Here is a 26,901-nt window from a genome sequence, read left to right as displayed (position 1 = left end):
GAGACAGGAGGGGTCGGGAGACACTGTGGCCCTGTCCGACGATAACCCCGGACAGGGCCAACCAGGCAGGATATAAACCCACCCACTTTGCCAAAGCACAGCCCCCACAACACTAGAGGGATATCTTCAACCACCAACTTACTACCCTGAGAGAAGGCCAAGTATAGCCCACGAAGATCTCCCCCACAGTACAAACCCGAGGTGGGCGCCAAACCAGACAGGAAGATCACATCAGTGACTCAACCCACTCAAGTGACGCACCCCTCCTAGGGACGGCATGCACCAGTAAGCCAGTGACTCAGCCCCATAATAGGGTTAGAGGCAGAGAACCTCAGTGCAGAGAGGGGAATCGGCCAGGCGGAGACAGCAAGGGCGGTTCGTCGCTCCAGTGCCTTTCCGTTGACATTCATACTCCTGGGCCAGACTACACTCAATCATAGGACCTATTGAAGAGATGAGTCTTCAATAAAGACTTAAAGGTTGAGACCAAGTTTGCATCTCTCACATGGATAGGCAGACCATTCCATAAAAATGGAGCTCCATAGGAGAAAGCTCTTGCCTCCAGCTGTTTGCTTCGAAATTCTATGGACAATAAGGAGGCCTGCGTCTTGTGACCCTAGCGTAGGTGTGTACGGCAAGACCAAATCGGAATGATAGGTAGGAGCAAGCCCATGTAATGCTTTGTAGGTTAGCAGTAAAACCTTGAAATCAGCCCCAGCCTTAACAGGAAGCCAGTGTAGCACTGGATTAATATGATCAAATTCTTTGGTTCTAGTCAAGATTCTAGCAGCCGTGTTTAGCACTAACTGAAGTTTATTTTGTCCTTTATCCGGGTAGCCGGAAAGTAGAGAATTGCAGTCTAATCTAGAAGTGACAAAAGCATGGATATATTTTTCTGCATCATTTTTAGACAGAAAGTTTCAGATTTTTGCAATGTTACGTAAATGGAAAAAAGCTGTCCTTGAAATAGTCTTGATATCTTTGTCAAAAGAGAGATCAGGGTCCAGAGTAATGCTGAGGTCCTTCAGTTTGTGGTACAACCATCAAGATTCATTGTCAGATCCAACAGAAGATCTCTTTGTTTCTTGGGACCTAGAATTAGCATCTGTTTTGTTTGAGTTTAAAAGTAAAACATTTGCCACCTTCCACTTCCTTATGTCTGAAACACAGGCTTCCAATTGTGGGGCTTCACCATGCTTCATCAAATCAAAATCAAATGTATTTATATAGCCCTACGTACATCAGCTGATATCTCAAAGTGCTGTACAGAAACCCAGCCTAAAACCCCAAACAGCAAGCAATGCAGGTGTAGAAGCACGGTGGCTAGGAAAAACTCCCTAGAAAGGCCAAAACCTAGGAAGAAACCTAGAGAGGAACCAGGCTATGTGGGGTGGCCAGTCCTCTTCTGGCTGTGCCGGGTGGAGATTATAACAGAACATGGCCAAGATGTTCAAATGTTCATAAATGACCAGCATGTTCAAATAATAATAATCACAGGCAGAACAGTTGAAACTGGAGCAGCAGCACGGCCAGGTGGACTGGGGACAGCAAGGAGTAATCATGCCAGGTAGTCCTGAGGCATGGTCCTAGGGCTCAGGTCCTTCGAGAGAGAGAAAGAAAGAGAATTAGAGAGAGCATACTTAAATTCACACAGGACACCGGATAGGACAGGAGAAGTACTCAAGATATAACAAACTGACCCTAGCCCCCCAACACATAAACTACTGCAGCATAAATACTGGAGGCTGAGACAGGAGGGGTCAGGAGACACTGTAGCCCCATCCGATGATACCCCCGGACAGGGCCAAACAGGAAGGATATAACCCCACCCACTTTGCCAAAGCACAGCCCCCACACCACTAGAGGGATATCTTCAACCACCAACTTACAATCCTGAGACAAGGCAGAGTATAGCCCACAAAGATCTCCGCCACGGCACAACCCAAGGTGGGCGCCAAACCAGACAGGAAGATCACATCAGTGACTCAACCCACTCAAGTGACGCACCCCTCCTAGGGACGGCATGAAAGAGCACCAGTAAGCCAGTGACTCAGCCCCTGTAATAGAGTTAGAGGCAGAGAATCCCAGTGGAAAGAGGGGAACTGGCCAGGCAGAGACAGCAAGGGCGGTTCGTTGCTCCAGAGCCTTTCCGTTCACCTTCACACTCTTGGGCCAGACTACACTCAATCATATGACCCACTGAAGAGATGAGTCTTCAGTAAAGACTTAAAGGTTGAGACCGAGTTTGCGTCTCTCACATGGGTAGGCAGACCATTCCATAAAAATGGAGCGCTATAGGAGAAAGCCCTGCCTCCAGCTGTTTGCTTAGAAATTCTAGGGACAATTAGGAGGCCTGCGTCTTGTGACCGTAGCTGTAGGTGTAGGTATGTACGGCAGGACCAAATCAGAGAGATAGGTAGGAGCAAGCCCATGTAATGCTTTGTAGGTTAGCAGTAAAACCTTGAAATCAGCCCTTGCCTTGACAGGAAGCCAGTGTAGGGAGGCTAGCACTGGAGTAATATGATTAAATATTTTGGTTCTAGTCAGCTTTCTAGCAGCCGTATTTAGCACTAACTGAAGTTTACTTAGTGCTTTATCCGGGTAGCCAGAAAGTAGAGCATTGCAGTAGTCTAACCTAGAAGTAACAAAAGCATGGATACATTTTTCTGCATCATTTTTGGATGGAAAGTTTCTGATTTTTGCAATGTTATGTAAATGGAAAAAAGCTGTCCTTGAAACAATGTTGATATGTTCGTCAAAAGAGAGATCAGGGTCCAGAGTAACGCCGAGGTCCTTCACAGTTTTATTTGAGACGACTGTACAACCATTAAGATTAATTGTCAGATTCAACAGAAGATCTCTTTGTTTCTTGGGACCTAGAACAAGCATCTCTGTTTTGTCCGAGTTTAAAAGTAGAAAGTTTGCAGCCATCCACTTCCTTATGTCTGAAACACAGGCTTCTAGCGAGGGCAATTTTGGGGCTTCACCATGTTTCATTGAAATGTACAGCTGTGTGTCATCCGCATAGCAGTGAAAGTTTGTTGAAACATGGTGAAACATTATGTTTTCGAATAACATCCCCAAGAGGTAAAATATATAGTGAAAACAATAGTGGTCCTAAAACGGAACCTTGAGGAACACCGAAATGTACAGTTGATTTGGACAAACCATTCACAGAGACAAACTGATATCTTTCCGACAGATAAGATCTAAACCAGACCAGAACTTGTCCGTGTAGACCAATTTGGGTTTCCAATCTCTCCAAAATAATGTGGTGATCGATGGTATCAAAGCAGCACTAAGGTCTAGGAGCACAAGGACAGATGCAGAGCCTTGTTCTGATGCCATTAAAAGGTAATTTACCACCTTCACGAGTGCAGTCTCAGTGCTATGATGGGGTCTAAAACCAGACTGAAGCGTTTCGTATACATTGTTTGTCTTCAGGGATGCAGTGAGTTGACTTTTAGCCTCCATTTCTTGCGCAATACGCATGCACCTGTGCTCCGCTGGCCTCTCCTTAAAAAACACTCCTTGGCTCTTGGAGGCCCATGCAGGAAAATCTCGACTAGAACAGCTTGCTGGACATTATTTTTTTTATAGCATTTCTTATACCAATAGACTATTTGAAGAGGGGCGCAAGCTCTTTTTTTGCTGAACGTTAAATTCAGCAGCCAACAGAACTCACTGGTAATTTGAAAGAAGAGCTTACACGCGATGGCGGTAGGCTATTGCAGTTATTTATTCAGACCCACAACCATTCAATCTTTGTGAAGAGAGGTGAAAGCCGTCTGCGTCTAATTCTAGTTCTATATTATTCAAGCATGTCATTAGAATGATGAAGATAAGGACAATAAAACTGTTGAAAGTGAGGAAAGAATGAAACAACAGTAGAGAGAGAAAGAGGAGGTAGGCCAATAACATTAGGGGAAATATGAAAGGTATATATTTGTCAGACTACTGATTATACAAATATGCCTTATTATATTTCAAAATTATAATCAAATTCTCTAGCATATACTTTCTGATGCACCAGAATCGGATGTTCTTTCAGCTTTATCATGGTTTGAACGATGTGTGTAATTCCAGTCCATATAATATACAATACAGTACAGTAATACAGTTCACACTCAAAAAGATGAGCTTGCTGGAGCTAGTTACATTTATTTACCCAAGAGAGCATATAGCTAGCTACATCTATGGGCTTTTCTGTCTTTCTGTTGTGAGTAATGTGCAATGTATTGGATAACTGCAAAATCATTTGGGCTTGGGCTCATTAAATGTCGTCAATGTAGGGCTCATAAAATGTATTTAATATATGTCTCATCGGGCTCAGGTAGCATCAGGTTGGAATTTTCATGCTGATCAAATCCAGACACAGTGCATTTGGAAAGTATTCAGACCCCTTGACCTTTTCCACAATGTGTCACAGCCTTATTCTAAAATGTATTTAATTGTTTTTTCCCCCCTCTTCAATCTACACACATTACCCAATAATGACAAAGGAAAAACCGGTTTTTAGAAATGTTTGCCAATTTATTTAAAAAAAAACTGAAATATCACATTTTCATAATTATTCAGACCCTTTACTCAGTACTTTGTTGAAGCACCTTTGGCAGCGAATACAGCCTCGAGTCTTCTTGGGAATGACGCTACAAGTTTGGCACACCTGTATTTGGGGAGTTTCTCCCATTCTTCTCTGGAGATAATCTCAATGTTGGTTTTATCTGACCAGAGAATCTTGTTTCTCATTGTCTGAGAGTCTTTAGGTGCCTTTTGACAAACTCCAAGCGGGCTGTCATGTGCCTTTTACTGAGGATTGGCTTCCATCTAGCCACTCTTACCATAAAGGCCTGATTGGTGGAGTGCTGCAGAGATGGTTGTCCTTTTGGAAGGTTCTCCCATCTCCACAGAGGAACTCTAGAGCTCTGTCAGAGTGACTATCGGGTTCCTGGTCACCTGCCTGACCAAGGCCCTTCTCCCCCGATTGCTCAGTTTGGCCGGGCGAACAGCTCAAGAAAGAGTTTTGTTGATTCCAAACTTCTTCCATTTAAGAATGATGGAGGCCACTGTGTTGTTGGAGACCTTCAATGGTACCCTTCTCCAGATCTGTGCCTGGACACAATCCTGTCTCAGAGCTCTACCGACAATTCCTTCTACCTCATGGCTTGGTTTTTGCTCTGTCATGCCCTGTCAACTGTGGGACCTTATATAGACAAGTGTGTGCCTTTCCATATTATGTCCAATCAATTCAATTTACCACAGGTGGACTCCAATGATGTTGGAGAAACAGCTCAAGGATGATCAATGGAAACAGGATGCACCTGAGCTCAATTTCAAGTCTCATAGAAAAGGGTCTGAATACTTATGTAAATAAAATCCTGTTTTCGCTTTGTCTTTATGGGGTGTTGTGTGTAGATTGCTGAGGACATTTTTTTATTTAATCAATTTTTTTATTTTTTTTATTTTACCTTTATTTAACCAGGTAGGCAAGTTGAGAACAAGTTCTCATTTACAATTGCGACCTGGCCAAGATAAAGCAAAGCAGTTCGACAGATACAACGACACAGAGTTACACAAACATACAGTCAATAATACAGTATAAACAAGTCTATATACAATGTGAGCAAATGAGGTGAGAAGGGAGGTAAAGGCAAAAAAGGCCATGGTGGCAAAGTAAATACAATATAGCAAGTAAAACACTGGAATGGTAGTTTTGCAATGGAAGAATGTGCAAAGTAGAAATAAAAATAATGGGGTGCAAAGGAGCAAAATAAATAAATAAATTAAAATTAAATACAGTTGGGAAAGAGGTAGTTGTTTGGGCTAAATTATAGGTGGGCTATGTACAGGTGCAGTAATCTGTGAGCTGCTCTGACAGTTGGTGCTTAAAGCTAGTGAGGGAGATAAGTGTTTCCAGTTTCAGAGATTTTTGTAGTTCGTTCCAGTCATTGGCAGCAGAGAACTGGAAGGAGAGGCGGCCAAAGAAAGAATTGGTTTTGGGGGTGACTAGAGAGATATACCTGCTGGAGCGTGTGCTACAGGTGGGAGATGCTATGGTGACCAGCGAGCTGAGATAAGGGGGGACTTTACCTAGCAGGGTCTTGTAGATGACATGGAGCCAGTGGGTTTGGCGACGAGTATGAAGCGAGGGCCAGCCAACGAGAGCGTACAGGTCGCAATGGTGGGTAGTATATGGGGCTTTGGTGACAAAACGGATTGCACTGTGATAGACTGCATCCAATTTGTTAAGTAGGGTATTGGAGGCTATTTTGTAAATGACATCGCCAAAGTCGAGGATTGGTAGGATGGTCAGTTTTACAAGGGTATGTTTGGCAGCATGAGTGAAGGATGCTTTGTTGCGAAATAGGAAGCCAATTCTAGATTTAACTTTGGATTGGAGATGTTTGATATGGGTCTGGAAGGAGAGTTTACAGTCTAACCAGACACCTAAGTATTTGTAGTTGTCCACGTATTCTAAGTCAGAGCCGTCCAGAGTAGTGATGTTGGCTACCTGACAACACCGCCCCCTTTGGCAGTTCTATCTTGTCTGAAAATGTTGTAGTTTGGAATTAAAATTTCTGAATTTTTGGTGGTCTTCCTAAGCCAGGATTCAGACACAGCTAGAACATCCGGGTTGGCAGAGTGTGCTAAAGCAGTGAATAAAACAAACTTAGGGAGGAGGCTTCTAATGTTAACATGCATGAAACCAAGGCTATTACGGTTACAGAAGTCATCAAAAGAGAGCGCCTGGGGAATAGGAGTGGAGCTAGGCACTGCAGGGCCTGGATTCACCTCTACATCGCCAGAGGAACATAGGAGGAGTAGAATAAGGGTACGGCTAAAAGCTATGAGAATTGGTCGTCTAGAACGTCTGGAACATAGAGTAAAAGGAGGTTTCTGGGGGCGGTAAAATAGCATCAAGGTATAATGTACAGACAAAGGTATGGTAGTATGTGAATACAGTGGAGGTAAACCTAGGTATTGAGTGATGAAGAGAGAGATATTGTCTCTAGAAACATCATTGAAACCAGGAGATGTCATTGCATGTGTGGGTGGTGGAACTAATAGGTTGGATAAGGTATAGTGAGCAGGACTAGAGGCTCTACAGTGAAATAAGCCAATAAACACTAACCAGAACAGCAATGGACAAGACATATGGACATTAAGGAGAGGCATGCTTAGTCGAGTGATCAAAAGGGTCCAGTGAGTGGAGAGGTTGGTTGGGGGTCACGGCGATTTAGACAGCTAGGCAGGCCATCGGTAGCAAGCTAGCATAGGATGGAGGTCTGTTGTTAGCCACCTCTTGCATTCCGTCAGTAGATTAGTGGGGTTCCGTGTGGTAGAGGGGATTAATCCAAATCACACAACAACAACAAAAATAAAAACAATAGATATAGTTATAGAGGCCCAACAAGAAAACATAATAAAAATAAATAAATTGTCCGATTGTCTATTCAGATAGCAGCCGGTAAGACAGCTAACGGTTAGCAGGCCGCAGATGGGCGTTCAGGTAACGTCGCGACGGAGGAGCCAGCCGGATAACTCCTTCGGGTAGATAACGTCGGCAGTCCAGTTGTGAAAGCCCGGTGGGGCTCCGCGTAGGCAGTAAAACGGGTCCGGATAGGTGACTGCAGCCCAGGAGTGATTGATGGAACTCAGGAGTGATTGACGGAGCTTAAATTGGTGAGGCGGGTTGCAGGAGAGTGTTTTGAAGATGAGTTGATGAAAAATAAAAATAAAATGTATGTGAAAAAAGTTGTAAATATATATATATACAGGACACGACAAGACGAGGACAAAAGACGTCTGAACTGCTATGCCACCTTGGAGCCATAAGGCTATAACGTTACAAAATGTGGAAGAAATCAAGGGGTCTGAAGGCACTGTATATGCTTTATAATGCTTTTGAATGACACTTTTGAATATTCCAATAGGTGCTCTTATTTACGAGGCATTGGGAAATATTCCCTGGTATTTGTATTTAAATCTGTGTTTAAAATTCACTGCCTGACTGAGGGACCTTACAGATAATTGTTTGTGTGGGGTACAGAGATGACATAGTCCTTCAAAAATCACGTTAAACACTATTATTGCACACAGAGTGAATCCATGCAACTTATTATGTGACTTGTTTATCACATTTTTACTTCTGAACTTATTTAGGCTTTCCATAACAAAGGGGTTGAATACTTATTGACTCAAGACATTTCAGCTTTTCATTTTTAAGTCATTTGTAAAAAATGTCTCAAAACAATGTACCCCATTGACATTATGGGGTATTGTGTGTAGGCCAGTGACACAAAATCTAAATGTCATCCATTTTAAGTTCAGGCTGTGACACAACAACATGTGTAAAAAGTCCAGGGGTGTGAATACTTTCTGAATGCACTGTAAATAAAGCAGAGAGCTGGAGGCTGTGGTTGGTTGGTGGCAGGGTAGCCTAGTGGTTAGAGTGTTGGACTAGTAACTGGAAGGTCGCAAGTTCAAACCCCTGAGCTGACAAGGTACAAATCTGTCGTTCTGCCCCTGAACAGGCAGTTAACCCACTTCCTAGGCCGTCATTGAAAATAAGAATTTGTTCTTAACTGACTTGCCTAGTTAAATGAAGGTAAAATAAAAATAAATAAATAGTGGAGATCACATCCTTCCTGCTAGGTTAGCCTTTTCCTCACTCAGATGAGGTGTGTGTGTGCGTGCGTGAAAAGATATTTCAATATAAAGTAGTTTTTTTTGTATTTATAAAATATGTTTATTTGTTATGTTTATTTGAGCGGTGACAATGTACATCAAAAACTTTAGTCTCAGTATACGTGAGAAGATGCGTTGCAGTCCCTGAGCAGGTGAACATAAAAACAAGAGAACTTCATATACGAACAGATACCCGCAAACATCAGACATTTTTTAAACATTCAGACATGTTTCCACACAGAAATCAAGACATTGCAGAAACCAATAATGGGATGTGGTTTTATACTAAATCAGTCTTATTCCAATGTTTTCTCATTAAGAAGATGTACCCAATGTTGGAAGACTGTCGACAGCTGTTGCCATCAGGAAGCTGTTTTCGGGCTGGAAAAGTCAGAACGTTCAACTAGGAGTTGCTGAATCCTTTAAGCTGGAACAATTTGTTTTTAGTCGGCTTTCATTTTGATCCTCTTTAAAACCACATTTGGCCAGCAGTGTGTTCGCAGTTACTCAACATCCCTTTATTCACAACCCTGGCTTCGATTCCTGATGGCAACTCATTATTGGTTATGCAACATGTAGAGAAATGTGCATAACCAATTTTTCTTAAACCCAGATTTGATAGGAAAATATATGGTTTTACACAATGTCTCTGGAAATTTGGTATGGGCTGAAAAGGAACTGCACTGAAATGATAAGACCCTTTATAATTTCAGCCCCCTGATCATTTCCTTTGCCCGTATCCCTGGTTTTTTGAAAGAGCAAAGAAGTGCTACAGCATTTATTTTTTTTGCTCTTTGAATTCATGTTGAACCTGTTCTCCCCATGCTAGACAAATGAAGGCTGACACATTAGCCAATTGTGTCCGACTTCATTCGTCAAATGAAATGTCACAGGTCAGTTGGCTCACTATCGCAGTCATGTTCAATCTAAGCATGAGACTGTGGAAAGATGCAAACTTAACCTGTAACAGTTTCACATGTTCCCCCGTAATCTCTCTCTTGCTTCTCCTGCTGTCGTGACCTCAGCCACATGGCTCGTGCTGACAGGTAGGTCTCTCTCTTATCCTATTGTCCTTCGTGCCTTTCTCCTTTCACGCCTCTATATTTGGTTACCACTTCTTCTGAAAAGATCACATCCCCTTGTCCTTCATCATCCCAGATACAGTCAGGCCCGTAATTATTTACACCCTTGATAAAGAACAGCAAAAAATACCTTGTGTAAAATAGGTAATATAAATACTGAGCTATATTGCAGCTGTTATTGTAGCTATGTTGCAGCTATATTGAGCTATTAAGGTCAATGGTGCCGTTCACTGGCCACAGTACCAGTGAAAGCTAAATAGCCATAACATCAGAGATAAACTGCATTGCCACTTGGATTGGAACCGGTGCTATGGTCATATGACATGAAAATAGAGCTCTTTGGTCACACACACCAGTGGTGGGTTTGGCGTTAGAAAATCAGAACCATATGCAGGAATGTTTTTTTTTTGTTTAAATCTATTTTAGATTTGATAATGCTGTCAGATTTCACATCCTACGTCACACAGGCGGAAGAGATGGGCTCATGAGTCCGTGGGAACCAGGGCTACCGCTCAATGCAAGCCATTTCGATATACGGTGTCCACAGATCAATTTGTAAGTTAAAATGTCTGTTGGAACCAGTACCAGAACCACACAGGTCCTCGATACAAGGGACTTTAGAAACAGCACCATGAACTTTACCAAGTACCAGGACATTTTAGACAAAAACCTGGTTGCCTCTGCCAGGAGGGTGACAGTTGGCAGCTAGTGGCTCTTCCAGCAAGACAATAACCCCAAGTACAAAGAAATGGTTAATTGACCACAAAGTCAACATTTTGCAATGGCCATCTCAGTCTCCGGAGTTGAGCCCCATTGAAAACCTGTGGTTTGAATTAGAGGGCAGTACATAAGAACAGACGAAGGATATCAAGGATCTGGAAAGATTCTATATGGAGGAATGGTCTAAGACCCCTCCCAACGTGTTCTCATAAAACATTTTAGAAGAAGGCTCAGTGTTGTTATCCTCGCAAAGGGAGGGTGCTGGAGTATTGAAAACATGGGCGGCAAAAATTTTGACCCCTATCTTTAGATTGTTTAACAAGTAATCTATTCCTCTGAGCAATTGTATTAGTATCAAATCATATAATTTCTCAAATTTTTTGAGCATACAGTATAGCTCAGTATTTGTATTTTTTATTTGATATGGTCTTGGTTGCTCATCTTTATCAAGGGTGCCATTAATTATGGACCTGACTGTACATTGCAAGTGCATAGTAATTACACATGACACAATCCCGGAATGCGTATTACATCACGAAGAACAGAGTAATAGCAAGACACAAGGCTTTCAGTGTAGTGCGGGGAAGACGTAACACGTTATAAGGCAGTTGATATGACATGTAAAAATGTACAAGGTCACATAACAATGTCTGTCTGTTTTTCTCCAGAGCGGAAGGCAGACGATGGTCTTTGGCGTCCCTCCCCTCCTCCGGCTACGGAACCAACCCCCCCAGTTCCACGGTCTCTGTAAGTCTCTAGCCCTCACCCAGCTCCCGCAGGGTCCATATGAAACTGCAGTTTCACAACACCGTATAAACCATTCAACAAGATCTGAATAGGATAAGAAATGTGTCTGTGGCTGAAAGAGACAACACTGTGACCATGTGATCAAACGGGACAAATCCTATCTTGAATCATCATGTGTCTGAATGAGTCATTTATGTTTGGCTCCTAGCCTGTGGTGGATAATGTCTAGTGATAATGGGCCCACAGTACATGAATGTATTCGAGTGTGACGTGATGAGCTAATGTTCTGTATTTGTGCTTGTAATAGGATTTGATGCTTCGAAGAGCATTATCAATGCTCCTGTGCCGAAAGGGTGCGCACTTAAATGCCCTCATATCTTTTGCTTACCCTGCGGATATTGTTCATGGTTAAGCATGAACAGAATTAACAGAATAAGATGTGAACATCAAATATTCTATATGAGAGAATACAACTGTGGGGGCTTTATAGCGGCTGGGGAGAGTTTAGCCCTCTGCTCCCCATACGCCCCAACAAATCTAATACAAACTCTCATGCTCACAAATCCACCATTATCTATGTTTCTGACAGACAGATGAACGTGGTACCTTTTCACTCTATATGTGCTGCGTGAGACAGTAGGACAGGGTTCACAAACTGGCAGCCTAATACGTGTGATTTTTTTATATTTTTAAATACTGCTGTAAAAAAAACAGCAAATCAGCTCCAAGTGATTTACATTTTGGAAATTTGTTCCAAATTATTCCCACGCATAATTGAGAGATATATCGTATACAAATGTCAGCAAGGTTTAAAATGATTGTTTTAGCCAGGTATTATGTACAGTGCATTCGGAAAGTGTTCCCAACCCCTTCCCTTTTTCCACAATTTGTTACGTTACAGCCTTATTCTAAAATAGATTTAAAAAATATATACATCCTCATCAATCTTCACACAATACCCTATAATGACAAAGCAAAAACAGGCTTTTATTAAGAATGAAAAACAGAAATACCTTTATTTGCGTATGTATTCAGATCCTTTGCTATGGGTCTGAATACATCCTGTTTCTATTGATCATCCTTGAGATGTTTCTTCAACTTGATTGGAGTCCACCTGTGGTAAATTCAGTTGATAGGACATGATTTGGAAAGGCACACACCTGTCTATATAAGGTCCCACAGTTGACATTGCATGTCAGAGCAAAAACCAAGCCATGAGGTCGAATGAATTGTCCATAGAGCTCAGAGAAAGGATTGTGTTGATGCACAGATCTGGGGAAGGGTACCAAAAAATCTCTGCAGCATTGATGGGCCCCAAGAACACAGTGGCCTCCATCATTCTTAAATGGAAGAAACTGAACAATCGGGGGAGAAGGGCCGCCTTGGTCAGGGAGGTGACCAAGAACACAATGCTCACTCTGACAGAGCTCCAGAGTTCCTCTGTGGAGATGGGAGGACCTTCCAGAAGGACAACCATCTCTGCGTCACTCCACCATACAGGCCTTTATGGTAGAGCGGCCAGACAGAAGCCACTCCTCAGTAAAAGGCATGAAGGCCTGCTTGGAGTTTGTCAAACGGCACTTAAAGGACTTTCAGACCATGAGAAACAAGATTCTCTGCTCTGATGAAACCAAGATTGAACTCTTTGGCCTGAATGCCAAGTGTCATGTTTGGAGGAAACCTGGCACCATTCCTACGGTGAAGCATGGTGGTGGCAGCATCATGTTGTGGGGATGTTTTTCACTAGCAGGGGCTGGGAGACTAGTCAGGATCGAGGGAAAGATGAATGGAACAAAGTGGAAAGAGATTCTTGATGAAAACCTGCTCCAGAGCGCTCAGGACCTCGAACATCTCTGGAGAGACCTGAAAATAGCTGTGCAGCGACGTTCCCCATCCAACCTGACAGAGCTTGAGAGGATCTGCTGAGAAGAATGGGAGAAACTCCCCAAATACAGGTGTGCTAAAGCTTGTAATGTCATAACCAAGAAGACTCAAGGCTGTAATCGCTGCCAAAGGTGCTTCAACACAGTACTGAGTAAAGGGTCTGAATACTTATGTAAATGTATTATTTACACTTTTTTATTTTTTATACATTTGCACAAATGTCTAAAAACCTGTTTTTGCTTTGCCATTATTGGGTACTCTGTGTAGATTGATGAGGAAAAAATATTTTAATCAATTTTAGAATCATGTTGTAACGTAACAAAAAGGGGGGAAAAGTCAAGGGGTCTGAATACTTTCCGAATGCACTGTATGTTTGGACTTCTTGCGGTCAATTTGCAGTCTTCAGATTATTTGTAATTATGTTCTGGCCCCCTGACCATCCGCGTAAGAAAAAAATAGTCCCAAGGCTGAATTATGTTGAAAAAAATAATAATCAATGGTCTCCATTCTGAAGGAGAAGGGTGGTGTAAAAATTAGATGAGGGTCTAAGATGAGAACAGGCCATGTGTTCCTCCATTTGTGAGTAGTTTTATAAGGGAAAGGTCGGCATATGCGGCAATGTCAGACTGAGACAATAGGCCTTTCAGTGATCCTCAGTGACCTCTTTATGAGCAGGCAGAATAGGGGCATCACAGATGCAGCAGGCCAAGTCACCATGATCTACTGCTATTCAGGACCCATGGGGCAAAACATCTGACAGATTGCCAGGAGCTGCCAGAGTGTGCCTTTCATCTCATAAAAATAATCAGGAAAATAATGTACTCAGCCTCAAAAGCCACATGAAATAACCATTCTCTTCTCTTGTCCTAATTATGATACCGATCCTCCATCCTTCAGGATAAAGTGTTGGCGTTTGAATGTTAAAAGTACTAATTTTCCTCCAGTCCTCCTCCTCTTCTCAGGAGCGCCTGCACCAGCTCCCCTACCAGCCCACTCAAGACGAGCTCCACTTCCTGTTCAAGCACTTCCGCAGCTCAGAGAGCGTAACAGACGAGGATGTGCGACCCTCGCCGTTCATGCGCCCTCGCTCCCGCAGCCTCAGGTAGCCGTCCGTTAATCCTCGCCTTAACTGTAATGTGCCATATCATCAAAATGAGATATAATGCATCATCACCCTTACGTACATTTTTGTGGATCAAAAAAAAAAATCAGACCTGGGATTTTGTTACATGCTAATTGGAACACCTTCAAATACAATGTATTAAGTCAAATCCAGATTTGACACTACTGTACCAGGATCTCATTGTTTTGCCTGGTTCTTAATGAACTCACCTCCCTTTGTGTTGCGATAGAGAACTTCGGTGTGGACGAGAGCATGAGTCAGTGGAGTATTTACACAGTGAACTGACGAATGGAGTCAATGTATTAATCTACATCCCCTTACCTGGGGGCTGTGTCACAAAGCACAATCAATGCGTTAGCTAGTTATTGATCCTGCTTTGTACAATCCAACCCTGCTGCTAGTTCTGACAGTGTGGTCAGTCAAAATGTATTCAGTCCTGTAACAAAGCGAAGCTAAAGTATTTTGCGGTTGCTAATGTTCAGTACGCCTCAATTTGACCTCTAGCTAAACTCACTACACAGTGGGATTGCAGTTCCCACCTTCACTGTTCTAGTGTGGTATAATATTGTAGAAAATGAGCCTGTTTTGTAACAAGTAACATACTGCACCAATTTGTGGGACTCTCGTAGGGTCCGATTTAAGCATAGATTAGGACGCAGAGCGTGGTGTTGCTGCGTGGCCTAAGGCGAGCAGCGTTGTGTACCATGCTCTGCCCGAGCTCCCTGTGTTGTCGTGGCATGGCGTGCAATGAGTAGGTGGGTGGGTGGGTGCAGAGCACTGCGGGGACCAGCTAGGCTGGAGGTTTCCCAGGGGGGCGGGTTATGGGGAGGGGTCGGGTTAGGGGGAGGGGGCGGGCTGCAGTGTGTGGTGGTCAGGCTGCCATCTGCTGCAACAGAAGCCTCTTTCATTGCAAAAAAAAAGCGCTGAATGCGTCTGTGGCTGGGGTGCATTTCTGCACCGTACCCCTAACTCTTGGACAATGAGATTAGGCGGGACGACGTGAGAGGGAAGGGCCTTTTGGTCTGTTACATGGGCCAGACAGACAGTGTAGAGGTGGTCATGTCTTACACCAGCTATTCTCTTACCTAATACTGAAGAGTTAAAAAAAAAAAAATCTAAAGTAAGCCAAGTAAAACAGGAAATGAGCTTGGAAGCAATGTTGCACGTTCACTATTCCACAATGAATCTTCACTTGGGATGATCATTTTAGCCATTATTCAAAATATTGCAACCACCCAATAAGAACTGTCAATGCCGACTGCTTCACAGATTTTTGCGAGCTCTGTCAGTCCATTTGGTTGGATTGGAATAATAAACATTGACAAGATCTGTGTCCTTTTCTGTTTTAGCCCCGGAAGAACAATGGGTTCATTCGATAATGAGGTTGTCATGATGAACCATGTTTACAAAGAACGGTTCCCTAAGGTATGTCATGTTGTCTCCTCCCCCTTTGTTGTACAGGAAGCAATGTCTGTTTGTATTTGCCATAATCCGAAAGCTAATTTCCCCTCTGCTCCTGGGGAATGTGATTACTCTGACTTATCTGACTTTCTGAACGTTGCACTTGGACTAACCATGGTCGCCATAACATGTCTGAAGGTAGTTAGCAGTAGTAGGTGCTCCAGAAGGATCACTTAGCCATGGCTACCCTGTTTTGGGTGCTACTGAGGATTACACTTGGTTACAGGCTGTGATTGAATGCATTGTCTCTATTTCTGATCTTACTGAACTAATGCTTAATTGTGTTTTTTTGGTATAATGTTGTGTGTGTTTGCTGTCCCTTTAGGCCACAGCACAGATGGAAGAGCGCTTGCTGGATATCATCACCGCCTGCTCCCCAGACAGCACCCTCCCACTGTCCGATGGCGTGCTGGGCTTCATCCAGCACCAGCTGGTGGAGCTGGTCCGAGACTGCCTGGACAAGTCCCACACGGGCCTGGTCACTTCACGCTACTTTGTGGAGCTGCAGGAGAAACTGGAGAAGTTGCTCCACGAGGTGGGATATCCACAAATATCTTTGCGTCTAGGTTTATCAGTGTGATCGGACAATAACTGCCGGCACTTGAGTCTAAAATGTGTTTCCTCACCACTACCCTTGGGCATCCAGTTGTTTTATGATTTGCATATGATATGTCAACCCCCTGAGGAATGAATCAGTTGTTTTTGGATGGCATGTTATTTGTATGGTTTAGCTAGCGCAGCCAATGATGAGGACTCACCGTTTGAATCAGGAGGCACTCAGAATACAGCCAAGGAGTATTCTCCTTTGTTGATGTAACGTCCTGTCTGATGCATTTTCTTGGGGATACGTGTGTGTATAATATTTCTGGCCACATTTAACCCATCTTTTAAGGACACGTCGCTTTTCTCCTCCTTTTTCAGACGTTCGTCCTCATTGCCTTGGCTTGTTTTGTTATTGATGGATCAAATTTGCCCTCACGGAGGCCACAGCATGACTGAGGCTGTCTCATGTGGTTCCGTGGGGTTGTTTCCAGCTAGACGTCTTTCTGTGATGCGCAACACATTTCAGGTTTTGCATTTTTAATTCAGAGTTCTCACTGCACACTATTGTTCTGTGTTTAGCTCCCAGAGCTCCTATCCAGAGCTCCTCTATCCAGAGCTCCTCTATCCAGAGCTCCTCTATCCAGAGCTCCTCTATCCAGAGCTCATCTTTCCAGAGCTCCTCTATCCAGAGCTCCTCTATCCAGAGCTCCTCTATCCAGAGCTCATCTATCCAGAGCTCCTCTATCCAGAGCTCCTCTATCCAGAGCTCATCTTTCCAGAGCTCCTCTATCCAGAGCTCCTCTATCCAGAGCTTCTCTATCCAGAGCAGCGTGCATTCTCTTCCCCTGAGTTCCGCTTATACCGAAACTCAGTCTTGCTCTCACCACTCTAACCCAAGCAGACAGTTTTCCTTGAAGGCAAACTCACTTTATGTAATGTGTGGTAAATGTACTGAACAAAAATATAAACGCAACATGGAACAATTTCAAATACCTTACTGGGTTACAGTTCATATGAGGAAATCCAGTCAATTGAAAGGAATGTATTTGGCCCTAATCTATGGAATTCACATGACTGGGAATATAGATATGCATCTGTTGGGGTGTGGATCAGAAAACCAGTCAGTATCTGGTGTGACCAACATTTGCCTCATGCAGTGCAACACATCTCCTTCGCATAGAGTTGATCAGGCTGTTGATTGTGGCCTGTGGAATGTTGTCCCACTCTTCAATGGCTGTGCGAAGTTGCTGAATATCAAATCAAATCAAATTTTATTTGTCACATACACATGGTTAGCAGATGTTAATGCGAGTGTAGCGAAATGCTTGTGCTTCTAGTTCCGACAATGCAGTAATAACCAACGAGTAATCTAACCTAACAATTCACAACAACTACCTTATACACACAAGTGTAAAGGCATGAAGAATATGTACATAAAGATATATGAATGAGTGATGGTACAGAATGACATAGGCAAGATGCAGTAGATGGTATCGAGTAGAGTATATACATATGAGATGAGTAATGTAGAGTATGTAAACATATAAAAGTGGCATTGTTTAAAGTGGCAAGTGGTACATGTTTTACATAAAGATGGCAAGATGCAGTAGATGGTATAGAGTACAGTATATACATATGAGAAGAGTAATATAGGGTATGTAAACATTATATTAAGTGGCATTGTTTAAAGTGGCTAGTGATACATTTTTTACATCAATTTGTCCAATATTAAAGTGGCTGGAGTTGAGTCCGTATGTTGGCAGCAGCCACTCAATGTTAGTGGTGGCTGTTTAACAGTCTGACGGCCTTGAGATAGAAGCTGTTTTTCAGTCTTTCGGTCCCTGCTTTGATGCACCTGTACTGACCTCGCCTTCTGCATGATAGCGGGGTGAACAGGCAGTGGCTCGGGTGGTTGTTGTCCTTGATGATCTTTATGGCCTTCCTGTGACATCGGGTGGTGTAGGTGTCCTGGAGGGCAGGTAGTTTGCCCTCGGTGATGCGTTGTGCAGACCTCACTACCCTCTGGAGAGCCTTACAGTTGTGGGCGGAGCAGTTGCCGGGAACTTGAACACGCTTCCTTACTCGTCGATCCAGAGCGTCCCAAGCTTGATCAATGGGTGACATGTCTAGTGAGTATGCAGGCCACGGAAGAACTGGGACATTTTCAGCTTCCAGGAATTGTGTACAGATCCTTGCGACATGGGGCCATGCATTATCATGCTGAAACACATCTGGCGGCAGATGAATGGCACGACAATGGGCCTCAGGATCTCGTCACGGTATCTCTGTGCATTCATGGGGCACCCTGTTCATAACGTTGACATCAGCAAACCACTCGCCCACACAACGTCATGCACGTGTTCTGTGGTTGTGAGGACAGTTGGGCATACTGAAATATTCTCTAAAATGACTTTGGAGGTGGCTTATTGTAGAGAAATGAACATTCAATTATCTGGCAACAGCTCTGGTGGACATTCCTGCAGTCAGCATACCAATTGCACGCCCCCTCTACTTGAGACATCTGTAGCATTGTGTTGTGTGACAAAACTGCACATTTTAGAGTGACCTTCTATTGGCCCCAGCTCAAGGTGCACCTGTGTAATGATCATGTGGTTTAATCAGCTTCTTGATATGCCACACCTGTCAAGTAGATGGATTATCTTGGCAAAAGACAAATGCTCACTTACAGAGATGTAAACAAATTTCTGCCCAAAATGTTTGAAAAATAATATTTGTGTGCATATTGAACATATCTGGGATCTTTTATTTCAGCTCATAAAAAATGGGACCAACACTTTACATTTTGCATTTATATTTTTGTTCAGTGTAGTTAGTCATCCTCTTTGTGTGTGTGTGTATCAGACCTGAGTTCAAATACTATTTCAATTATTTCGATTACTTTCACATACATTTAAAAGTAAGTATTCAGATAATTTCTTTAGAAAATAATAGTAGTTGAATATGGGAACGTATTTGGAAATACACTAGGAAAGTCTTGGCATGTATTTGAAAATACTCAAATACACAGTGTATTTTCAAATACAAATAAATACTCCAATGCACTTGAACCTAATAATTATTAGGGAAAATACTTTCAAATACTTCAAATAGCAGGAGTAGATTTTGTCCACACTATTTGAAAATACTCAAATACACATGTATTTGAACCCAGGTCTGGTGTCTGTACATTGTGACCCAGCTGTCCAGTCACTTGCAACTGGCCTCAGAAGGACAGCGAATCAAAAGCCAATGCTATTCTCCCTATTGGTCATGGTATACAAACTAAAACATAATAATATTTTGGTGGGTGCTTATATTTGTCTTATTTCAAATGTGTTGTCGTGGAAATTCTACACAAGGACACTCAAAGTCAATCTTAAATGAATCATTGTTTATTAACAGCAAGCTGGAGAGGTCACAGTCAAACTTAGATGCTTAAAGTACCGGTTTGAAGTGAGCTCCCCCGGGGCAGTCCTGTTAGATCTCTTATATACTGCTTACACAGGCACCGTCTCCTATCTTAACTTATAGACCATATTCTTGGCATTCTGCCAGATGGTCTTAAGGAGGGGGTCATGACGCCACCCCTCATGTCTTTACCAAGCACAGGCAGGAACCAAGGATTATTTATGACACTAAGACAAGATGAACATTTTCAAGGCTGTCTCTTCACATCAAATTTTCCATCACAGTGTTTTTGCATACTCCAACTGCCCCTGAGACGACCTCAGAGAGTGAGGTCATGCCCAGGGTCAGCCATTATCAACGGCATCCCTGGAGCAATAAGGGTTAAGTGCCTTGCTCAAGGGCACATTAACAGATTTTTCAACTAGTCGGCTCTGTGATTCGAACTAGTTCCCTTTTGGTTACTGGGCCAACACTAACCGCTAGGCTACCTGCCGCCCAGGTACTTGATTGTGATGCTTGGGGTAGCCAATAATGATGCATAGTGCGAGGGCTTAAGATCCATTGGCTTCCTGATTTGTGTTCTGTAGAACAATTTATTCTCTGGAATTGATTAACCACTGAAGAACAAAGAACAACCCATTGTCCCTTCCCCCTAAGCACTTGGGTGGAATTATCGCTATTTAATTTATTCAGTCCTCAGATCTACAGAAGTGCCTAGGGGCCAGGGTTTCTTTCTAGACAGGGCTTATGTCTGCAAGTAATGCATTCTGTGGTCATGCTGCAGGTAGCTAGGTTGGCTTGAACGTAGTATGTTGGCTTTAATGCTATGTGGTTGCGCTCTTGCTATGGTGAAAGAGAGATAAAGGCTCCTCTGTTTTTGAGCTCTCTGCGTCATCAACAAAGTTTATCATCTCCATGTTGTGCTCTGTTCAGAAGCTGATAACATTTTGGCTTTGCATTTCAGGCGTACGATCGCTCGGAGAGCGAGGAGGTATCTGTCATCACCCAGCTGGTGAAGAAGATTCTCATCATCATATCCCGACCGGCGAGGCTGCTCGAGTGCCTGGTGAGACGGAGAGGAAATCTCATTCCGATTGAAAATGTGATTTGATTCTGTTGAGAGCGTTGGAAAGCTGTCTCTCTTAATCTGTTTTGTCGCTGGTTTTTAAGCCACTGTATCGCCAATAAGCTCTTTCATGACTAAGTGATTTTATTAACTTTAATCCAATCTAATCTAATGGCCCTTGGATGTCATTGGCAGGAATTTGACCCGGAAGAGTTCTATCATCTGCTGGAGGCAGCCGAGGGTCATGCCAAAGAGGGCCAGGGCATCAAGACGGATATTCCACGTTACATCATCAACCAACTGGGCTTGACTCGCGACCCCCTCGAAGGTATCGGTATATCCTTTGCCATAACATTGACCTGAATTTCCCGCACTTGAGACAGACATCCAGTACCAATCAACATCATTGCATTGCTGTTAAATCATATCTTTCTACCCTGCTCTTTTAGATATGGTACAGCTTGAGCAGTATGAGTCCGCTCCATCGATGACATTGGAGTCTGATGAGTCTGTGGAGGTAAGGAGTTATGCCTCATTCACATTCCGCCTGAGCAGTCCGTTGCGTTGCGTCAAACTATGCAACGTCTTCAGTGCAGCCCGAGTCTGTCAATAGAATAGGAAGTTACCAATCCACAGTGCAATATGAAAATATATGTGGTTTTCGGCGATGGCTTTAACTAGCAATTTGTAAACAATTACCCATTCCTATAATTGAGTACTATTTTAATAGAAATGTTGGCTGTTAAGCCAATTATATTATATGTCTGTTTTAGTTTATTGTGATGGTAATGACTTTTGTTTTTGATAATAATTTTTAGGTGGAGATCACTAGCTACAGTATTTTCAACCTAGCCTTGCTTTTAGTTAGCTAGCTAGTTGCTCTGTAAGCTAGCTTGACTTGATAGAAAGTTTGAGAAAGAAGTTGAGGAAAAGGTAACTCAACGAAACATGTTTTATTATCACCTGAAACAATATGTTTCTCCTGTCTTGAGTGAAAAGGACCTATTTTGCAATCTCCCAAAATAAATGCGTTCTCGGACGAGAAACTAGGCTCCTCCATTTTGTCTTGCATTGTGAAACTCGATTGCGTTAAGATGACTTACTGCAAATTGGGCATTAGCTTGCCTGTGATGTACTAGGTTTGTAGTGTGAGATTGCCAACAGAATCACATAAACTGGACTTTCAGTTAACAACATAGGCAGCTTTATTTACATGACGTTATTTGGTAGACTGGCTATGTAATCATACTGGCACCAGTGGGTTAATGGGTCCCCCGGCACCTTTTGAATAATGGCTGCCTATTAATTCTCTAATTGTTTGCACTGTTTGCAGCAGAACAAGTGTCCCCAGGCACTCACCCCGACGCGAAGGAAACCACTGGAGAGTGACTTTGAAACCATCAAGCTCATCAGTAATGGAGCCTATGGGTAAGCGCTAAACAGGCAAGTGGTTAACCACGCTGATCACTGAAAACGTGGACTCCCAATTAGCTATTATCATGTTGATCTGAAATCAATGCACTCTGTCACCTCAGTTATAGTCAGTTAAAGGTTAACAGTAAAATGCCAACTGTAGACTTCTGTCATGGTTAGTAAACATTTAGAAAACTATTGAATATTAACTACAATTCCACCTTTTATGGATTGAACTGTCCCTGTAGTCATGGATTATCAATGTGGAGGTCTTGTATGACACGGCTCCTGTACTGTGGTGGTTGGCAGGGCTGTATACCTGGTCCGACACAGAGACACTCGGCAGCGTTTCGCCATGAAGAAGATCAACAGGCAAAACCTGGTCCTGAGGAACCAGATCCAGCAGGTGTTTGTGGAGCGGGACATCCTGACCTTCGCCGAGAACCCATTTGTGGTCTCCATGTTCTGCTCCTTTGAGACACGACGCCACCTGTGCATGGTGATGGAGTATGTGGAAGGTAATGTCATGATATTCTAACCCAAAAGCGATATGTTTATCATGACTCTGTTCGTCATGTTGGAATGGAAGTATACTGAACAAAAATATAAATGCAACAATGAACGATTTTACTGAGTTACAGTGCATATAAGGAAATCTGTCAATTGAAATGAATGAATTAGGCTCTAATCTATGGATTTTACATGACTGGGTAGGGACGCAGCCCTTTTGTGTGGAAAAACTCATTCTGATTATTTGGTCCTGGCTCCAAAGTGGATGGTCCTATGCCCTCCCAGGCCCAACCAATCAGAATGAGTTTCTCCACACAAAAGGGCTTTATTGCAGACAGAAATACTCCTCAGTTTTATCAGCTGTCCGGGTAGCTGGTCTCAGACGATCCCGCAGGTGAAGAAGCCGGATGTAGAGCTCCTGGGCTGGCGTGGTTACACGTGGTCTGCGGTTGTGAGGCTGGTTGGACATACTTCCAAATTCTCTAAAACGACGTTGGAGGCGGCTTATGTTGAGAAATTAACATTTAATTCTCTGGCAACAGCTCTGGTGGACATTCCTGTAGTCAGAATGCCAATTGCATGCTCCCTCAAAACTTGAGACATCTGTGGCATTGTGTTGTGTGACAAAACAGCACATTATAGAGTGACCGTTTATTGTCCCCAGCACAAGGTGCACCTATGTAACGATCATGCTGTTTAATCAGATTCTTGATATGCCACACCTGTCAGGTGGATGGATTATCTTGGCAAAGGAGAAATGCTCACTAACAGGGAAGCAAACACATTTGTGTACCAAATTTGAGAGAAATAAGCTTTTCTGTGGGTATGAAACATTTCTGGGATCTTTTATTTCAGCTCATGAAACATGGGACCAACACTTTACATGTTGTGTTTATATATATATATAATATTTTTGTTCAGTATAGTTGGAAAGGCGAATTTGATCCACCCATGATTTCTCCTAGCTTTAGCATAACTGTTGATTATCTCTTGCAGGTGGGGACTGTGCTAACCTGCTGAAGAACATGGGCCCCCTTCCCGTGGACATGACCCGGATGTACTTTGCTGAGACTGTGTTGGCCTTGGAATACCTTCACAACTACGGCATTGTTCATAGAGACCTCAAACCTGACAAGTGAGTCCAGAACAAACTTTAAACCTCTTTACAAGCAGTGCCTTCAGAAAGTATTCATACCCCTTGACTTATTCCACATTTTGTTGTGTTACAGCCTGAATTCAAAATGGATTAAATCGTTTTTTCCCCCCTCACCCATCTACCCACAATACCCCATAATGACAAAGTGAAGAAAGGAAATAAATCTACATTTTTGCAAATTTGTCACACCCCTGAGTCGATACATGTTAGAATCACCTTTGGCAGCGATTACAGCTGTCTTTCTGGGCATGTCTCTTAAGAGGTTTGCACAGCAGGGTTGTACAATATCTGCACATTATTTTTTTATTCTTCAGCTCTTTTAAGTTGGTTGTTGATCATTTCTAGACAGCCATTTTCAAGTCTTGCCATAAGTTTTCAAGACAATTTAAGTCAAAACTGTAACTAGGAGCTAAAGAACACTCAATGTTGTCTTGGTAAACAACTCCAGTATAGATGTATATTTGGCCTTGTGTTTTAGGTGGTTGTCCTGCTGAAAGGTGAGTTTGTCTCCCAGTGTCTGTTGAACAATAGACTGAAACAGGTTTTTCTTTAGGATTTTGCACGTGCTTAGCTCTATTCTGTACATTTAATTATGATAATTGTTTTAACTCCTTAGTCTTTGCCGATGACAAGCATACCCATAACATGATGTAGCCACAACTATGAAGAGTGGTACTCAGTGATGTGTTGCATTGGATTTGCACAAAACATAACACTTTGTATTCAGGTCACATTTTTTTCAGCTTTACTAAAGTGCCTTATTGCAAACAGGATGCATGTTTTGGAATATTTTTATTCTCTACGGGCTTCCTTCTTTTCACTCTGTCATTTAGGTTAGTGTTGTGGAGCAACTACAATGTTGTTGATCCTTCTTCAGTTTTCTTCTATCACAGCCATTAAACACTGTTAATGTTTTAAAGTCACCATTGGCCTCATGGTGAAATCCCTGGGCGGTTTCCTTCCTCTCTGGCAACTTAGGCGTTAGGAAGGACACCTGTATCTTTGTAGTGACTGGGTGTATTGATACACCATCCAAAGAGTGATGAATAACTTCATCCTGCTCAAAGGGGTATTCAATGTCTTTTTTTCTGCCAATAGGTACCCTTCTTTGCAAGGCATTGGAAAACCTCCCTGGTCTTTGTGATTGAATCTGTGTTCACTGTTCAACTCAGGGACCTTACAGGTCATTTTATGTGTGGGGTACAGAGATGAGGTAGTCATTAAAAAATCATGTTAACCACTATTATTGCACACAGAGTGAATCCATGCAACTTATGTGACTGGTTAAGCAAATATTTACTCCTGAACTTATTTAGGCCTGCTATAACGAAGGGGTTGAATACTTATTTACTTAAAGACATTACAGCTTTTAATTTTTAGGAAATGTGTAGCTATTTCTAAAAACTTAATTCCACTTTGACATTATGGGTTATTGTGTGTAGGCCAGTGACACAAAATCTAAATGTCATCAATTTTAAAATCAGGCTTCCAAATGTGGAAAAATGAGTGTGAATACTTTCTGAAGGTACCGTACCTCAAGTCAAAGAAAATATAGCTTTAACATTTCTCTCTATGCCACCTGCAGCTTGTTGATCACTTCTATGGGCCACATCAAATTGACCGACTTTGGCCTGTCCAGAATTGGCCTGATGAACATGACCACTAACCTTTACGAGGGTCACATGGAGAAAGACACCAGGGAGTTCATCGACAAACAGGTGAGAGTCTTGTCAACCGCGTAACCCTTTATTTGTCTTTTCACTATAAATACATTCAGGAAAACAATATAACCAAATGCCAGACAAGTTTTTTGAACACATCCTCACACCAGGGTCACATGCATAGGTCAAATACGTTCAAATACTCAACCCAGGATAGGTGTACCATCTCATAACTACTGTTGTAACTCAACTCCATTGTGTTACGAAAATCTGAATGCAAATGTTACAGTATAACTGAATATTATTGGTGTGGTTCTCTAGGTGTGTGGCACCCCAGAGTACATAGCCCCAGAGGTGATACTGAGACAGGGCTATGGGAAGCCAGTAGACTGGTGGGCCATGGGAGTCATCCTGTACGAGTTCCTGGTTGGATGTGTGCCCTTCTTTGGGGACACGCCCGAGGAACTCTTTGGGCAGGTTGTCAGTGGTAAGTATTCCGTTGCTGGAATATGTACAGTATGTAGGCTTTCTTTAATTGTGTACAATGTGGAGATCCTCTCATTAACGTTTGCTTGCTCGATGTACAGATGATATCATCTGGCCCGATGGGGATGATGCTTTACCTGCAGACGCCCAGGACATGATCACACGGCTGCTGAGGCAGAGCCCTCTGGAGCGCCTGGGGACAGGTTCGTAGACCACAAAATTACGTTCCAATGTCCATACTAGCATCCCACTTAGAATGCATGTCCTATTGCTTCATTCTAAGTGGTGCGCTAGTCTAGATATTGGAACCCGGGGCCTCGTTTTTCATGTCACATCCTGGTCTGACGTTTTGCTGTTGGCTATTTTTCCTGAGATTTGCGCACGACTGTAATCGGAAAAATAAATGTTGTTCTAGGAGGAGCATCTGAGGTAAAACAACACCCCTTTTTCTTACGTCTGGACTGGAACGGGCTACTGCGACTGAAAGCCGAATTCATCCCCCAACTGGAAGCGGAGGACGACACCAGTTACTTTGACAGTACGGGCAGTCCTTCATAAGTGCTTTTATTAAAGACAAAGATTCATTCTTTCTATTGCCAGTATATCTCCACAGATGTAGTGATATTTGCTCTTCATGCCTGTCTAATGCTTATTGATATTTTCATTAGTCAATTGTGTTTAATGAAAACTACATGTTGTCCTGAAATACACTAAATGTCCTGGTTCGGATTTTATGGTACGGTCCCTGTTCCTGAGTTCCACTCATTTTGTGTTGTCATGTTTTCAGCTCGCTTAGAGCGTTACCACCATTTGGCCTCAGATGAGGATGACGAAACCAACGATGAAGAGTCTTCCCTGGAAATCCGTCAGTTTTCCTCCTGGTCAAACCGCTTCAGCAAGGTTTGGAATGTACCTTTTCAAATATTAGAAATGTCAATAATATCAGTCATTTG

At 42.8% G+C, this 26,901-nt stretch overlaps 1 protein-coding gene across 2 annotated transcripts in view; it reads left to right on the top strand.

Moving 5' to 3' along the window:
• The window catches only part of LOC112250739 (microtubule-associated serine/threonine-protein kinase 3), a 44,179-nt gene that overhangs the window by 9,613 nt on the left and 7,665 nt on the right, over nucleotides 1-26,901 (top strand). The window contains exons 4-18 of one of the 2 annotated variants that reach the window (XM_042322030.1): nucleotides 11,159-11,237; nucleotides 14,066-14,223; nucleotides 15,594-15,669; nucleotides 16,031-16,240; nucleotides 20,621-20,722; nucleotides 20,918-21,050; nucleotides 21,172-21,239; nucleotides 22,059-22,150; nucleotides 22,445-22,653; nucleotides 23,642-23,780; nucleotides 25,387-25,519; nucleotides 25,784-25,949; nucleotides 26,050-26,151; nucleotides 26,364-26,486; nucleotides 26,736-26,848. In XM_042322030.1, the coding sequence (XP_042177964.1) occupies nucleotides 11,159-11,237; nucleotides 14,066-14,223; nucleotides 15,594-15,669; nucleotides 16,031-16,240; nucleotides 20,621-20,722; nucleotides 20,918-21,050; nucleotides 21,172-21,239; nucleotides 22,059-22,150; nucleotides 22,445-22,653; nucleotides 23,642-23,780; nucleotides 25,387-25,519; nucleotides 25,784-25,949; nucleotides 26,050-26,151; nucleotides 26,364-26,486; nucleotides 26,736-26,848 (1,903 nt within the window). Of the gene's footprint in view, nucleotides 1-11,158; nucleotides 11,238-14,065; nucleotides 14,224-15,593; nucleotides 15,670-16,030; nucleotides 16,241-20,620; nucleotides 20,723-20,917; nucleotides 21,051-21,171; nucleotides 21,240-22,055; nucleotides 22,151-22,444; nucleotides 22,654-23,641; nucleotides 23,781-25,386; nucleotides 25,520-25,783; nucleotides 25,950-26,049; nucleotides 26,152-26,363; nucleotides 26,487-26,735; nucleotides 26,849-26,901 lie in introns of both variants that reach the window. The other variant, XM_024421137.2, reaches the window with a different exon arrangement.

The sequence above is a fragment of the Oncorhynchus tshawytscha genome, linkage group LG05, assembly GCF_018296145.1.
Source record: "Oncorhynchus tshawytscha isolate Ot180627B linkage group LG05, Otsh_v2.0, whole genome shotgun sequence".
Classification (NCBI taxonomy): Eukaryota; Metazoa; Chordata; class Actinopteri; order Salmoniformes; family Salmonidae; genus Oncorhynchus; species Oncorhynchus tshawytscha.
The sequence above is the reverse complement of the archived record's forward strand: the minus strand, read 5'-3'. Positions and strand labels throughout refer to the sequence as shown.